The sequence below is a fragment of the Oryzias melastigma genome, linkage group LG13 (genome assembly GCF_002922805.2).
Source record: "Oryzias melastigma strain HK-1 linkage group LG13, ASM292280v2, whole genome shotgun sequence".
Lineage (NCBI taxonomy): Eukaryota > Metazoa > Chordata > Actinopteri > Beloniformes > Adrianichthyidae > Oryzias > Oryzias melastigma.
The window spans coordinates 24,165,901-24,180,968 of record NC_050524.1 but is presented as its reverse complement, the minus strand read 5'-3'; the positions used below and the strand labels follow the sequence as shown (position 1 = coordinate 24,180,968).

Sequence of the window (15,068 nt, the reverse complement as noted above, 5' to 3'; positions counted from 1 at the left end):
TGCGATGCAGACAAAAAGATGTCCAATCATAAGCTTGCTTCTTCCATGTCAATACTCGGATACTTTTCTCTGTTAAATACTGTGCATTATTTATAGCTTTAAATACCAAATGAATACAAAATCTCTAGATTTTAACGTTTTTGATAAAAGAATTGGATTGTATCATATCACCAAAAAGTTATTGGAATCCTTTATGTATCGATTGATTGAGCATGTATTGAGATCCGTATCGAATCGTGTGAGAGGGAAAGATACACACCCCTACTCAAAATCAAACGGTTATTAGTGTAGCCCCTTTCTGGGGTTTGGAGTTGGTAATGCAGAGTTTCCTATCTAACAGGAGGAGCTCAGAGACACGTTTGGAGGACCACATCTCCATTCTACCCTTATCGTTCACATATCCAGAAGTCCATTTGTCACCTTACGTCATGCAACAGTCATGCGCTGAAGGAACACCAAAAGAGAATGAAAAGTGCTAAAAATGGCTGTTTGAACTATAATATGTCGACAGCAGCACTTCCTAAAGTTGTTTTGATTTCTTGAGAAACTTTGTTTGTGTTTTACATTTAAACCAAAGAATCTAATGAATCATCCAATATTCAAACTTTGATACGTAGACTTGTTGCGCCTTGACAGAACTGGTTTCAACTCTTGCATCATGTAAATAAATAATCCATTGTGCGTGTGCTGCTTTTATTTTGAAGGAATAAAGGAAACGAGGATGAATACCTGTATTTACTATGTTTTTTTTAACCCCTATTAGTATTTTTCCTGCGAATAATACAATTTCTAAAGGCTGGGCCTGATAAGTGCAAATGTGTGTTTTTTCCTAATTTTACCTTCAGCCCCTTGCAAAATTTAAAACTTGAAGATTATTTCATTAAGTATACTTGAATAAAAGTTTTGCAAAAAACATTATATAGACCATATAGTGTATGAAGTATACTACCTGAAAACTTCTACTGACTAAACTGGAACATTTGTCGTGTACAGTATATGGATGGTATAGAAAAAGTAGACTTCACTTTTTAGTATACTTTTCGAACACTTGACTACTTTAACCCTAAGGGATGTTATCATTCTCATTGCAGACTGTGAGTACCTAATAAGACACATGCTAGTTCTGGAGCCCAGCAGACGTTTGAGTATGGAACAGATTTGTAAGAACAAGTGGATGAGACAAGGAGATCCAGACCCAGACTTTGATCGGGTAAAACCAACCTTTACTATTTCACAGGAAGTGTTTCCTTCTCTTTTGAACTTGTTTGTTTGTTCCTGTCAGGGGACATTGCTGTTATTTACAAACAGTTAAATGAGTGTTACATTTCTTTATGGGTAGACATTTGTGGCAAAACCAAACAGAACACTGTCGTCGAGAAATCCTCTCTGTGCAGAAACGTGTTCATACTCTGACCTCTCTGTGTTCCCCTTTTAGCTAATAGCCGAGTGTGAGCAGGTGAAGACCGAGCGAGAGGTGGAGCTCATCAACGAGCAGGTGCTGATGGCCATGTCAGAAATGGGTTTGGATAGAGAACGCACACTTCAGGTCAGACCCCCGTCAGCACCAGCCAGAGTTTCTGCAGTCTCAGTCATCACCTCATCTAACTATTTTATTATTTTCTGTGTTCCAGTCTCTACAAACAGATGCATACGATCACTACAGTGCCATTTACAGTCTGCTGGCTGAACGCCTCAAGAAACACAAGACCCTTCGAGTTGCCCCGCCCACACCACGACCTATTAGCTATCTTCCAAATGCTGTACAGGTGAGCAAGTTTCCAGTCCTAGAATGACTGAAGTTTTCAGGCATAATTACAGTTTGAAAATAGAGCAACAAAAAACAAGTTCTAATAATTCAACATTTGTTATGCTGTCTATGAATCTTTTTAGACTTTAAACTATTTTGCTATATATGAACGTTTTCTAACCCAAAATCTGTGTTTTACAAGAAAATATAAACAATACATCAACAAACAATATCATTTAGAGTTATAAGTGAAAACGGTAAAGGGTTTGTTGTATAGATGGTATTTTTTGTTCCCTGAGGGACGGGGTTTCCCATGCCTCTCCAGAGTTTAGCCTTACAGTAATCATGTCTGTTGGTTTTAACCCACATCTGTCAGCTGCATCACTCTAAGAAGATTGCAATGGGAGTAGTGCAATCCTCACATGACCTTTGTGTTCCTCCGCGCTCGACAGGCTGACCCTCAGAATAATCCTGTCAGCATGACCGTTCCCCAAGTCCAGCTCATTAACCCAGAGAACCAAATTGTGGAGGTGAGTTGACCTGTTCTACTTATAGAACCTTTGTTTATATGCTCGGATGATTGATGGACTTGACTTAATTCTAGTGAATACAATCACTGATGGCCTCACATAGAGGCAAAGGCAGTTGGATTTTAATAGTATGTTTTAGCTAACTGCTCTAAAGAGGTGGTGTAATGTGTCCATGTATTGTTTAGCCTGATGGCAGCATGGCTCTGGATAGTGATGAAGGAGAAGAACCGTCTCCTGAAGCCATGGCTCGCTACCTTTCTATGAGGCGGCACACTGTGGGGGTTCCAGACCAAAGGTAACACACAAAAAACTCATTTGTTCCCATTTTTATACCAATGCGGTGAAACAAAGTCATTTTTTACAATGTTCTCGTTTGTGATTGATAAGTTGGATTCTTCACGTACCAAAAAGCCGTAATCATTGGATCAATCCATCGGGCGTTTGCTTCAAAAAGTAAATGCTTATTGTTGGGGAAAGATGTTTTGAAAGGAAATATAAAAATTGAAGTTCATCCATGAGTACGATTGTTATGTTCTGTGCTCAGTTACACGTCATGCAGAACCTGGCTAAACATGACTCGGCATAAGTTAACTGGTGATCCATATGGAGAGAAAATAAACTCACCCTGATTTGTGTTTGCATAATTCTCGATTTGTGCGTAACTTTGGATTTGTGCACTCCAGGTAATTCTATCCGGCCCTCCAGATCATTTCATTTTATCGTTATTAATGGCCCGATGTTATCTTGCACGTATTTCTAACTAGTATAGTTTTGACAAAATATATTTTTATTAAGGGTCAAATAATGAAAGTTATTTAAGGTTTAAGTTGATTTATTCTGGAATAATATTCCTGCCTTTTTATAATTCATAACTACGTTAAAAAGTTACAGTTTTAAAATTTTAAAAATTATTATTCTGGTAGCTTTTTAGATTATTTTGGTATTTACTATGTTTTTTTAAGCTGCTTTGGAGTTTATCTAATTTTAAAATAATAATATAAATAATAATTATTATAATAATAATATTTCAAATACATGCTAGCTATTTTGGCTAACCTATGTTTTTTTTTAAGTTTTTGAGGCTAATTCTGCATTTAGCTAACATTTTAGCTGGCTATCAGCTTCAGCGTTTTCAGCTATCAGCTTCAGTGATTTTAGCTATCAATTTCAGCATCTTCAGCTATAAGCACTATCATCTTCAGTGACCAGATTCAGTTTACAGCATTCATGCTAGGATTATCACAGATTATGCTGTATATCTAGTTCATATTTTAATATGTTAAAAAGTTACGGTTTTATAGTTTTAAAAATTTAGTTTTAGAGTGTTCAAGTAAATGTTTATCCTGTTCGGCCCGCGACCTAAAGTGTGTTTTGGATTTTGGCTCCTTGTGCGATTGAGTTTGACACCCCTGCGTTAAAATGTTTGGGTAGTTGAAGAAAGGTCAAGACTGGTCAAGAATGTTCTTCAAAATCATCTTTTCCGTCACTACAGGACAGAGATGCAGGAGGACCAGAAGCTTCCGCCGGGTTTCCCTCGTGGCGCGTTGCCCCAGCCGCCTTTCCCCCAGCTTGCTCCCAACACGAGCCAAATGCACACTCTCATGCCTATCCAAAGCCTCCAGCCGACTCAGCAGCTGGAGTACAAGGTACAGTCAGCCACATTACAATCAATCCGTCTGAACGTCTTCTTTCCTTCATCAATTTTTCCCAACTACTTTCCAGGAGCAGTCGCTGCTGCAGCCTCCCACTCTGCAACTACTAAACGGCATGGGGCCCCTGGGTCGACGAGCTTCCGACGGCGGGGCCAACATTCAGCTACACGCCCAGCTCCTGAAGAGGCCTCGGGGGACCTCCCCGCTGGTTGCCAGCCCGGTGCGTCACCGGATGCCTTTCACAGCCTCCGTATGGATCCCGAACAGGTGTTCAGTAACCGCTCTTTGTCTCTCGCAGCATCCCATCCCTGCAGTAGCTCCGGTGGATGAGGAGGGTTCAGACGGAGAGCCAGACCAGGAGGCGGTGCAGAGGTAACCTATGGTGGCGGTTCCAGTGATTTGGTTCTTGTTACAGAAGTGCTGTCTGAAGCTGACGGAAATCCCACAGCCTCTAACAATAGGTCATAGGGTCAGCCACCTTTGAATTGAACTTTCCAAACTGTCTTAGCTCAAAGACGACGTGAGTTTGGGCTTTTCGGCGGGCGCATTTCAGACAGCACTTTTTGTGGACTTCGCCGGTGTCCTGGGTTGCTGGGAGTGAGTGCCTCTGGGCTGCTCTGCTTTTCCCCTGGGGAGGTGGCCACTGTGCTGTGGTGCTTGTCCCATCTTTTCTTCCCTTTCTCCATCGCGCAAGTGCCTTCCTGCACAAACAGACTCTGCCATCAGTTTACAGTCCTCCTGTCTCTCAAACTCTCAGAGCCAGAGCTTCTTTACCTTTCTCATTTCAGTAAGTGCCAAATTATTCTGTGGATTTTTCATTCTCTTTCACTCAGCTTTGCTAACTCTGAAGCTTGCCAAAACGATACTCCAACTTGGCTTCCAGCTCGATCCTCAGCCTGGAAGCTGGAAGCTGTTGGGCGTCTAACATCCATCTGTGGTGTAACTTGATGTTTTCTGATTGGCTAAGATCCTACGAATGATGGCACCTATTGGCACAAGGTGGGAAGGGGTGGGTCTCGCCCCCCCATCTCCATTAGGCACTGAGGACAGAGAGCTGACCAGCGCTGCTTCCTGTCTCCCACCCTTACCCCCCGTCCTTCCCCTCCCTGCGGCCCAGGTACCTGGCGAACCGCTCCAAGCGGCACACGACGCACGTGCTCTCGAGCACACAGCATGGCCAGCCCCCGACAGAGTCACAGATTCCCCAGGGCCCCCGCCAGAGGGGGGGCTGGGCCCCCGACACACACAGCCGGTGAGGGAACTCGCCTGCTCCGAGCTGTATATGCACAAACACACTCACACACGCGGCTCTGTCACTCACTCACACGTGTGCACTCGGTTGGGGGCGGAGCACGTTAGTCAGAAATGGCGGTGGAGGACAGGCGCGTCCCCACATCAGCCGTTCCTCACAAACCTGCACAGAGGGGGTATATCACTGGTTTGAAGAGTATGACCACGCTACTTTGTGCATGCGCAAGCCCGAAAGCTTGATAAAAAACTGTTTTTCCAAGTGTTTTTACTGTCAACTTCAGGCATTTTTACTGTGTTTTCACTGTTGTCTAAACAGTCACTTTGAGACATAGTGTGTCTTCTCAACCTAATGCACGTTAGCTTAAACCGCAAACTTTCTTACTAGGGGTGTAACGATTAACCGATTATTTGATTTATCCAACCTGATTAATCTGAGGCAAGTTCTTAATCAAATAGCCTTCGTTCTGAGTCAGTAAATGCACCAGGACTGAAGTTACCACCCTTAGTTTTTGATTTGTCCTTCATGTTAGCCCCGCCCCAACGCGCCACAACGGGGCCAAAAGTTTTGAAACTAAAATTTTCTGATTCAAAAACGAAAAAAACAAAAGCGTTTGAAGTAAAAATAAAAAAGCAATCTGAAACTGGAAAAAAAAGTTTTGAAATTGAAATTTTGAGTTTTTAAACCTAAAAAATAGAACATTTGAGGCTGAAAATAATTGTTTTAGTTGTATTTATTTGAAAAGATTTGGACATTTTACAATTTTTTTTGCACAAACTATTTTTTTTTCAATTTGTTTTATTTGGGTTTTAAATAATATTGGCCCCAATATAGCTCCATACATTGCTGCTTGTATTCTTGGTATCTATAAACTTTATAGTTTTTGAAATATTGAGCAAAATATTGGAATGATAGGAAATGAATGAGAAAGTCTTCAAAATTTTAAGTAGATTAGCAACAAAGCTTTAAATATATTCATGGGCTATGTTTTCATATTTTAAAGTAATTTAAAAAAATTGGAGTTTAGCTAATATTTTAGCAGCATGCTAACATTTTTTGCTAATTTTTATCTACCGGGGTTTTTAGGCTAATTTAGAATTTAGCTTCTATTTTAGCAACATGCTAACATTTTTGGCTAATTTTAGAAAATTTGGGAGTTCAGCTAGTAATTAAGCAACGGCCTACCTTTTTTTTTTTTGCTAATTTGGCATCTGCTGAGGTAAAAGGTAAGAACATAAAAAAAAACATTTTGAGACATTTAGATTTTTGCTTTTGTTCATGCTAGAAAAAAATATTATTCATATTTATTTAAAAAAGAAGGCAATGAATGCAAATTCAAATTTCCTAAAGTAAAGTAAATCTAGGTTTTGATAAGTAGAAAACAAGCCCAAATGGCTCTTTAACTGTTAAAAATTGCCGACCTCTGATCTTAGGTAAAAATGATCAAGTGTCATCACAGCAGAAAAAAAGATAAAACTATGATCAGTCCATCATTGCAATCCAATATTTGGACTCTTTTTGCATGATGTCACTCAAAACGGTGAATGTCCAGACTGACTCCCGGTTATCTATCATGTCTATGGTTTAGAACGGTACAATATTTATGTCCTACCTTGTATTAATTTTCCCTCTTAGATCAGATGTCAGTATTCTTCCTGCAGAATGCTCCACAGCTGCTTCCCCAAAATCCTCTGGATGATATTAAACGAGTCGTAGATTATTTCTCTCTGACAACACGGTCATAGTTAGATGAAGGTTACAGGAACTTCATTGAATGCTGCTTGTTTGATTATTAAGGTCATTCAGATCTTCTTCTTCTAATTTATGCTAATGCTACCGCTAGCTTTCCACGACGGGGATGAGACGTAGATCTGCAGAATATCTTTTCTGACCAGTTAAATTATTACATTTCTGTGTTCACAAAATCACTAAAACAGAGATAAAGTCAGACAATTTCAACGTGTCTGACAATAAAGAAAAACGAACAACTTTATTTTCTGACGTAGCTCCTCTTTGTGGTTGCTCTTAATAATGTCTGATCTGCAGGATAATAAAGGTAAACAAGGATCAAAATAATTTGAAACTGTCAAAAAATATTCCTATTAAAAGCATTCCTATTTTTACAATTACACGTTAAAATACCCCAAAAAATAACAAATATATCTTAGTACAACTAGTGTAGCCTTGGTAGCAGTTAAAACTGAAGGAGCTAAAACTAAAGGAGAAAAGCGGCACGAAAAGTTACAGTAAATCAAAGAAGCATAAATACTGGAGCTCTGGTGTTAAAGGGTTAACCATTCAGAACTTTTCCGTTTGTATTTCTGTCCAAATGACCAATCATAATGTATTTGTCTCAAAGTGTCGGACTTTCCTGTCATGTTGTGTTAATCTTAATGGTATCTGTGCACACACTTGTTTGTGTCTGTCCCCCCACCTCAGATCCAGCTATAAAGACTCTAACACCCTCCATCTCCCCATGGAGCGCTTCTCTCCCGTCAGACGGTTCTCTGACGGCGCCGCCACCATCCAAGCCTTCAAGGCTCATCTGGAGAACAGCAGCCTCATTAAGCAGCTCAAACAGGTGCACCTCTTCATTGTTATGCAAAATGGGACTTTGATTGTTAGTCAAGTTCTGAAAGCAGAATATGTAACTAGGTAATCGTATTTTTATTTCATTTTACTGGCAAGAGCGTATTTTCTCTGTATGTTGAATGATAATAATAAATGCAAATAACAATTCATTATGTGAAAAATATTGAGTGATGTTGGTAAAAGAGCCGATTACATTATAAGTAGATGCATTGTGTCTTTTTAGATCTAGATCAGGTATCTGCAACCTGCAGCTCCAGATCCACATGTGGCTCTTTTCTCTCTCCATGGTGGTTCTGTGACCAAACATAAAATAAGTCATGGAGATTGCTAATCCAGACATGTCGACCATCAGAGTCAGCAGCTCCTGATAATGACTGCTTAAACAAAACTACCTAAAGAAAACAAATAAACAAAGCCTGAAAACTAAGACTATCAATGTCCAACAACAAACTAAAATAACAAAATCCAGCAGTGTAAGACTGCTGAGGACAAAGAGGAGAAAAAAGAACAACAAATAAATAAAAGAAAGGAAAATAATATTGCAAATTTTTAATTACTTAATTAGCATTTATTTAATTTAGATTAGTTAGATTGATGGCTGAGGTGCACATAGATGATAAACTTTGTATGTTTTTACATCATGTTGACCTGAAGACGTCTTGTTTGTTCAACTCTACCTCCAGAATGAACAGATTTTATATGCAAAGCAAAACTTTGGTAAAAGTTGATCTTTTATGAGTTAAAGCACATATTATCCCGTGCTGCACAATAATGGTTAATAGCTGCATGAGGATGATCCTGTTCGACACAGAACATTGGAGAAAAAAATCACATTTGAGAGATGATAGGTTCTTTTTATATTTTTGCTTTGTTTGTGCCAAAAAATAGACATAATTCATATTTGTTTTTAAAAAAAAGAAGGTGGTGAATGCAATTCCAAATTTCTTAAAGGTTAAAGTAAGACTATGCAGCTCCTTCTAGGTTTTGATCAGTAGAAAACAAGCCCAAATAGCTCTTTTACTGTTAAAGGTTGCCGACCCCTGGTCTAGACGAAGTCAATGATAGACCACAAAGAGAATAGCTTTTTTTTTTTTTTTTTTTTAANNAAGAAAAACAATGCAAGATATCCCACAAATAATCGCATCACAGACATACTGAAAATTTTAAAAGTAAAAAAAAAGCTTTAGATTAAGTCCAAACAAAATATACTAAACCATCTCTAGATCGATACACAGAGAAATACGAACACAAAACCCAATCAATGCAATAAAAACGACAGCAAAATAACATAATTATACATATATATATTTATACGCTTTCAATATATAAAAAAGGATATATAAATATATATAAATATATATATCACTATAACAATCAAAGTATTTTATTCCTATTTCTTAAGACTATATAGATGAGGAAGTGTGGAGTATCAAGGACGTATGTTGGAGTTGTTCAGGGAATGAGAGCCGGAAGACGGTGGTGAAGTGTGCTGTGGGTGGAACACATAGTTCAAGGTGGAGGTGGAGTGAACCAAGGATCAGCTTTAAGCTCCACCTTGTTGTTGTGATGATGGACGGACTGACAGATGAGGTTAGACAGGAATATCTCCAGATTTGCAGATGACATTGTGATCTGTAGTGAGAGCAGGTAGGGAAACTTGTGGAGGTGGAGGTTCGCACCCAAAAATAGGGGAATGAAATGGACTAAACCACCAAATGGTTCCCGAGGGCAGCTGTGTCTGCAGCTCACCCCTTCTCCCGGGATGGGTCAAATGTGGAGAACAAGTTTAAACAAGTCCCAACTAATGAGAATTTAACTTTTAAAAGCTAGGTTTTAATATAGTGACACCATCATTTCTTTACAATCTGATCCCTGGTAGTTTTCCAATATATGCAAATAGACCACAGAAATGTGATCATCAGATAATCCAGGTTTTATTGGGTGTCTGTTGTCTGATTTACTTGACTTTCGGTGAATCTACATTCATACCGCACGTGTTCAAGAATGCACTAAAAGCGTGTTGGTGAATGTGTATTTAGTACAAGGTGTTCACACTGGACTGTCACTATCTGATAACGGCACATCTCTGCCACCTACAGTTCAGAGGTTTGGTGCAAAATGCCAAAGTGGTGCAAATCTGGCGAATCTTTCTCCAGATATATAGAGAATTATTCCGATATAAGAAAGACTTGGTGTCATATAATTCTGTCCAGGCACAAACCACGATTATTCATTTCCCCTTCATGATTGATTTTCAAACGGTGAATTTAAAAGGATGCTACCCAAATGTCACAATCAAATCAGACTCCTCAGTTGGTTAGAGTTCAACCTGGTTTAACTTGCATCGCATATTCCATAGACTCATGTTTTGTATTTGGATACCAATGATGTTCATAGAAACTTGCGTAGCTACTTGTAAATGCTAGTTTTGAAATTAAAAGTCTGAACTAGGGCTGCTGCAGTTAGTCGACTAATCAACTATTAAAATAGTCAACAACTAATTTCTGTGCTAATTGCTGAGCCACTAGAGAAATGCAGGACAGTTTTCCAGTTCACAGTTTTTTTTAATTTTTTTATGTAGTCTGGGACCAAACTTCTGTTCAGGAGAAGGACATTTTTCCGTCACACAGAGACTGTTTTATCACAGACCAGCATCAGAATTCAGGAAAAAAGAGGCTGGAATTCCCTGCCTGCACTCTGGATAACAATCCCTTTCAGTGGAATCAGTTTGGGCGGGCTGTTTTTGAGTCACCAGCGCAACCATGTTGGCCGGCGTTCAACAAAGGCTGATCTAGAATGGGGACCAGTGTGTGACCAGCATGAGAAGCAGATGTCTTCCTTCTGAGGCTCCTGTTATCTACATTTTATTTAAAAAAAAAAAAAAAGAATGGTCTTGTTTCTTATGGTTTTACCTTTATCTATGTACTTGGATCACAAGTCAGTTGCACAAAAAGCTGGTTTCTGTTCATTTAAAGACCCAGCCTGATCAACTTTTGATCTATTCTCAATTTTAACTACGATTTTTATTCATGATGTTGTCGTTTTTAGCCAAAATTTAAAAAAACTGTCATTTTCTTGGAAAAGTTTCTGCAGAGCAGTAGTAGTTCATGGGAAATTTTGCTCTTTGTTTCTGAGAGCTCTTTGTTTACATGCTCTCCTGCTAGCTTACAGCTCTGCACCCCCCCCAACTTAACATTACTGGCGCAACAAATATCAGAGCTATCCTACTTTAAAGTTTAGATTCAGAGCTCAGACGAGGAAAACAAAGGCACTCATGGATCTATTTGTCTGCAAGTGGCTGCACCAGAGTTTTTTCTACAATACAAATAAGCTCCTTTTTTGTCTGCTCTTGATATAGATCAATTCAAATAAAGAAATACCTAAAAATGAAGTTTTAATCTTAATTTTTTAACATATGTCCATCATCGTCTGAAAAATACCACACAAACATGTTAAAAACACCATTTGAAAAAAAAAAAAAAACACGCTCTGCAAATGCATTTCCATTACAAACAAAACACTGTGTTAAAAGAAAAGTTTTAAAAAAAAAAACACGCTCTGCAAATGCATTTCCTTTACAAACAATACACCATGTTAAAAGAAAAGTTTTTTAAAAAAAAAACACTTTTTATTTATCTTAAGCAATAAGCCACAGCAGGTCTTTATTCTACTAAAGGTGTAATGACCACCTTTCTCTCAATTTATTTGACCACTCATTTAAGACTTATTGTAGTTCTGACACGCAGCATGAAATATAACACAATTAGAGCGCTCTTCGTCTCTGACCTGGGAAACCCATAAGCTGCTTCGTGAGACGTTTCATCATCTGCAAAGACCCTGCAATGAGATTACCTCTGGAAGGGGATAATCATCATGTTTGCAGCAGGTGCTGCATCTGATGTGCTAGGACTTTACTTGTGTAACAAAGCTTAATAGGCCTAATTAGTGTAAATTAGAAGAGGATGGTCATGCAACAGCTTGTCATGGAAGTATCTGTTCATAGCATTGTAGAGTGATGGGCACTCATCCATTTTTTTTTTCATACTAAACACGTGTTTGTGTTTCAAACAGGAGTGTGAGCAGCTACAGAAAATGTACGCAGCCCAGCAGGATGAGCGCTTCCTGGAGCACACTCAGCAGCAACACATCTTGTACCAGCAAGAGCAACAAATCCTCCACCAGCAAATCCAGGCAAGTGAGGCCGAGACGAGGATGAGTGACTCCACCATGAGCAAAAAAACTACCAATCCAGGGAGTCGGTGGTGAAGACTTGAAAAATCCCATAGTAGCGCAGGGGAATACATTGATTTATTACAATATTACAATTTTGAATTTGTAAATTTTTTTCCAGCACCGTTCTCTTTCGGGCCAAGCTGAAATATTGGTGTCAAGCCAAAAAAAATGGAAGTGTCTGAAACGTTCTGTAATTCTAATATAAAAAAATAAGTATTTTCAGTTTAAAATTTTCTGTTTTTTAAGTTTTAAAACTCAACATTTTTTTCATCAACAACTATTACACCTGATGAAGATAAATCACAAGTGAAGCCAGTTTACACTTCAATTGGGATTTTTCTTTATTAGACAACGCTGTTTTTAAACGACAAAAAAGATTTAAAGCTGGAAAAAATGTTGAGTTTAAGCTTAGAAACAGAAAATGTGAAACTGAAAATAATATAATTTAGATTAGAATTACAGAAGTTTCAGACACATCCATTTTTATTTAACACCAGTATTTTAGCTTGATTTTTTTCAGATTGTTTTATTTGGGTTTTGAATCTTTATGACACCAATCTGGTTCCTTACATTCTCTCTCAAAGTTTGAACAAGCAAAGAGGAGATTGTTCCCAAAAACAAGGGAAAGTTTCTTCAGTTATGTGAAACTAATTTACAACTTAAGACTTGGAGCAACAAAACCGCACACTGCAAAATCTTTTTTTTAAGGCTGTTGCCACCAAAAGTCAAAGTCTGACAAATTTGCTTCGACGCCTGAAACAGCGGCACTGTGTGGAGCGGGGGAAGGGCTGCTCTCTACGAAAGTAGCGGCAGCTCACGAAACACCTGCCGCATTGTTTTACAAACATTTTTACAGCTTGTATTTAAAAGGGTAACACAACAGGACAGTTGGATGACTCCACTTTCAGCACAGATTTGAAAAAAGCAAAAAAAAATAGGCGTGCTGAGTGGGGGAGGTGTGGTTTGGATCTGGGATTGACAGTGAGGTTAGCTTGAGGTAGCGTAATGTTTTCAATATGAAGAGTGGCACAGAGAAAAGTGATGCCAGTTTCTCCACAGAACTTTCTGTGAAGATTAAGGATTTTTCTTGGAGACTGAAGGGGACCGTGTCTGAGTGGTAAAATTATGCTAGCATTATAGCTGATAAATGCTAATGTGTTAAGCAAACAATCCAGGATGAAATGTTCATTTCAAACCCATCACCAGGACAAAGTTTGCTGGATGTAATGCCAATTGGACTAAACCACTGTTGTCTAACTTCTAAGTCCACTGGAAAGTTGTGCAACCCAGTAGATTTTTGATGACCAAAGGCAAAAACAGCTACGAGCCATGCTAAAGCTAACACGATAACGACTGACCATTACAGAATCAAAGAGGGGCGGGGCTTTTATTCTGAAGTTGCAGACCATGATGAAGTGAAGCTTCTGAAATGATGTAGGATCAGTTGACCAATCACAAAATTCAACTGTAATACCTTGTTTCAACCTGTCAGGGGCAGCACACAGATGATGATAGACTGCATTTTCAGGAATTAAACACATTTATTTTAATTTATCAAAAATGTGGCAAGGACCAAGAGTCAGCACTTTTAAAGCTTCATTTATTGAAGTCAATAGCCAAAAAAAAGTTGATTTAGGGTTTGGTTACCTTTTAATTCTATTTTGAATTCAAAAAGGAGATGTTAAAACAAGAGTTTTTGCTTAATATATTCTGTCATTTGTAATTTTTCTTTAAGAAAGTAAAGGGAGAAAGGAAGACAAATGGGAAATTTGTTTTGAAAAAATCTGAGATTCTTCTTTTACACTGAAACAGAGACATCCCATCAAGCTGTGTTTCTTAGAATGGGTCGTCATTACTCTGAAACATTCCTTAACTTCTGTTTTGAAGCAATTCCAAACAGAGATTTCAGATCTAGTGGAGATGATTCACATCTCTGCAGTGATGTTTTTTTTTTTTTTTTAATAGTTTTAAATAGTTTTCTTTTTATGTTAATTCATACCTTGCATTTACAGAAGTCCACCTCTATGACATAAAACCTTCTAAAAAATCATCTTCAAATGACTTGACTTTTATCGGCAGTAGAGGAATGTTTGAGGAGCTTCATGTGGTCAGAATGTGTGGTTTCATGGAGTTCGTCTCTGCCTGCAGGGCCTGTCTTTGGGCCATGGAGAGAGCCAGCCCAGTCACTTAACCCACCAGCTCCAGAGGTGAGCAGAAACGCACAAAGAACCCACCCGAACACGACAAATACACTCATTACTCACCAGCTATCGAGCAGCCAACAATCAACCCAATACTGTGCTGCAGTAATATCGACTGAAGTGTTACATCATTGGTGTATCCCTCCTCCTCCCTCAGGTTGCACATCCAACCCTCTAGCCCTCCGCCAACACATCCCAGCAACCACCTCTTCAGACAGCCCAATCAGAGTTCTCCGCCGGGCTCTGCAGGCTTAATGCAAGCGCACGGTCAGTACTGCTTTTTCTGAAGAAACTTTATTGGCTCCTGATTTGAAATGTGTAACGAGTGGAGGGAAAATCAATAGAACTTTGTCTGAATTGATTGATATCATCTATAACCGATCAATGGCTGCCAGTGATCCACAAGGAGCCTCCGTGGATGCAGACTAGATGAATGTCTTCATAAAGGACAGAATGGGAGAAAAACACTGGACAGTTTATGAATTCAATTATGAATTGTGAAGACTGTGGGAAAACCAGAACAAATGTAATTTTGGAGTTATGCTGCATTTCTTTTTAACACAGCTATGATTTCTGACAATTTTCTATCAGTTCAACAGCCAAGCATCTGTGTTTAATTGATCTCACAGCATGGGATCCACACATCCAGTGCTCAAAAAGCTTTTAGACATCCTTACATATTTGATCTCAATCAAGTTCAAATGTATATTGTAATTTGTAAAAAAGAAAAATTAGATTAAACAGCTCATTTTTGCTGTACAAAGATTCTCAATCACCTTCAATGATAATCCTGAGACTTTAGATCAGGGGTCTCAAACTCAAATCAGCCGGGGGCCGCTGGAGGCGGAATCTAGTTCAGGCCGG

The 15,068-nt window shown here is 38.8% G+C and overlaps 1 protein-coding gene across 2 annotated transcripts in view; it reads left to right on the top strand.

Moving 5' to 3' along the window:
• The window catches only part of sik3 (SIK family kinase 3), a 53,513-nt gene that overhangs the window by 27,131 nt on the left and 11,314 nt on the right, over positions 1–15,068 (top strand). The window contains exons 7-19 of one of the 2 annotated variants that reach the window (XM_024258130.2): positions 1,092–1,210; positions 1,436–1,546; positions 1,632–1,766; positions 2,200–2,277; positions 2,463–2,572; positions 3,770–3,923; positions 4,000–4,149; positions 4,228–4,301; positions 5,047–5,181; positions 7,618–7,759; positions 11,842–11,961; positions 14,152–14,210; positions 14,362–14,471. In XM_024258130.2, coding sequence (XP_024113898.1) covers positions 1,092–1,210; positions 1,436–1,546; positions 1,632–1,766; positions 2,200–2,277; positions 2,463–2,572; positions 3,770–3,923; positions 4,000–4,149; positions 4,228–4,301; positions 5,047–5,181; positions 7,618–7,759; positions 11,842–11,961; positions 14,152–14,210; positions 14,362–14,471 — 1,497 coding nt within the window. The remainder of the gene's footprint in view (positions 1–1,091; positions 1,211–1,435; positions 1,547–1,631; positions 1,767–2,199; positions 2,278–2,462; positions 2,573–3,769; positions 3,924–3,999; positions 4,150–4,227; positions 4,302–5,046; positions 5,182–7,617; positions 7,760–11,841; positions 11,962–14,151; positions 14,211–14,361; positions 14,472–15,068) is intronic. The other variant, XM_024258131.2, reaches the window with a different exon arrangement.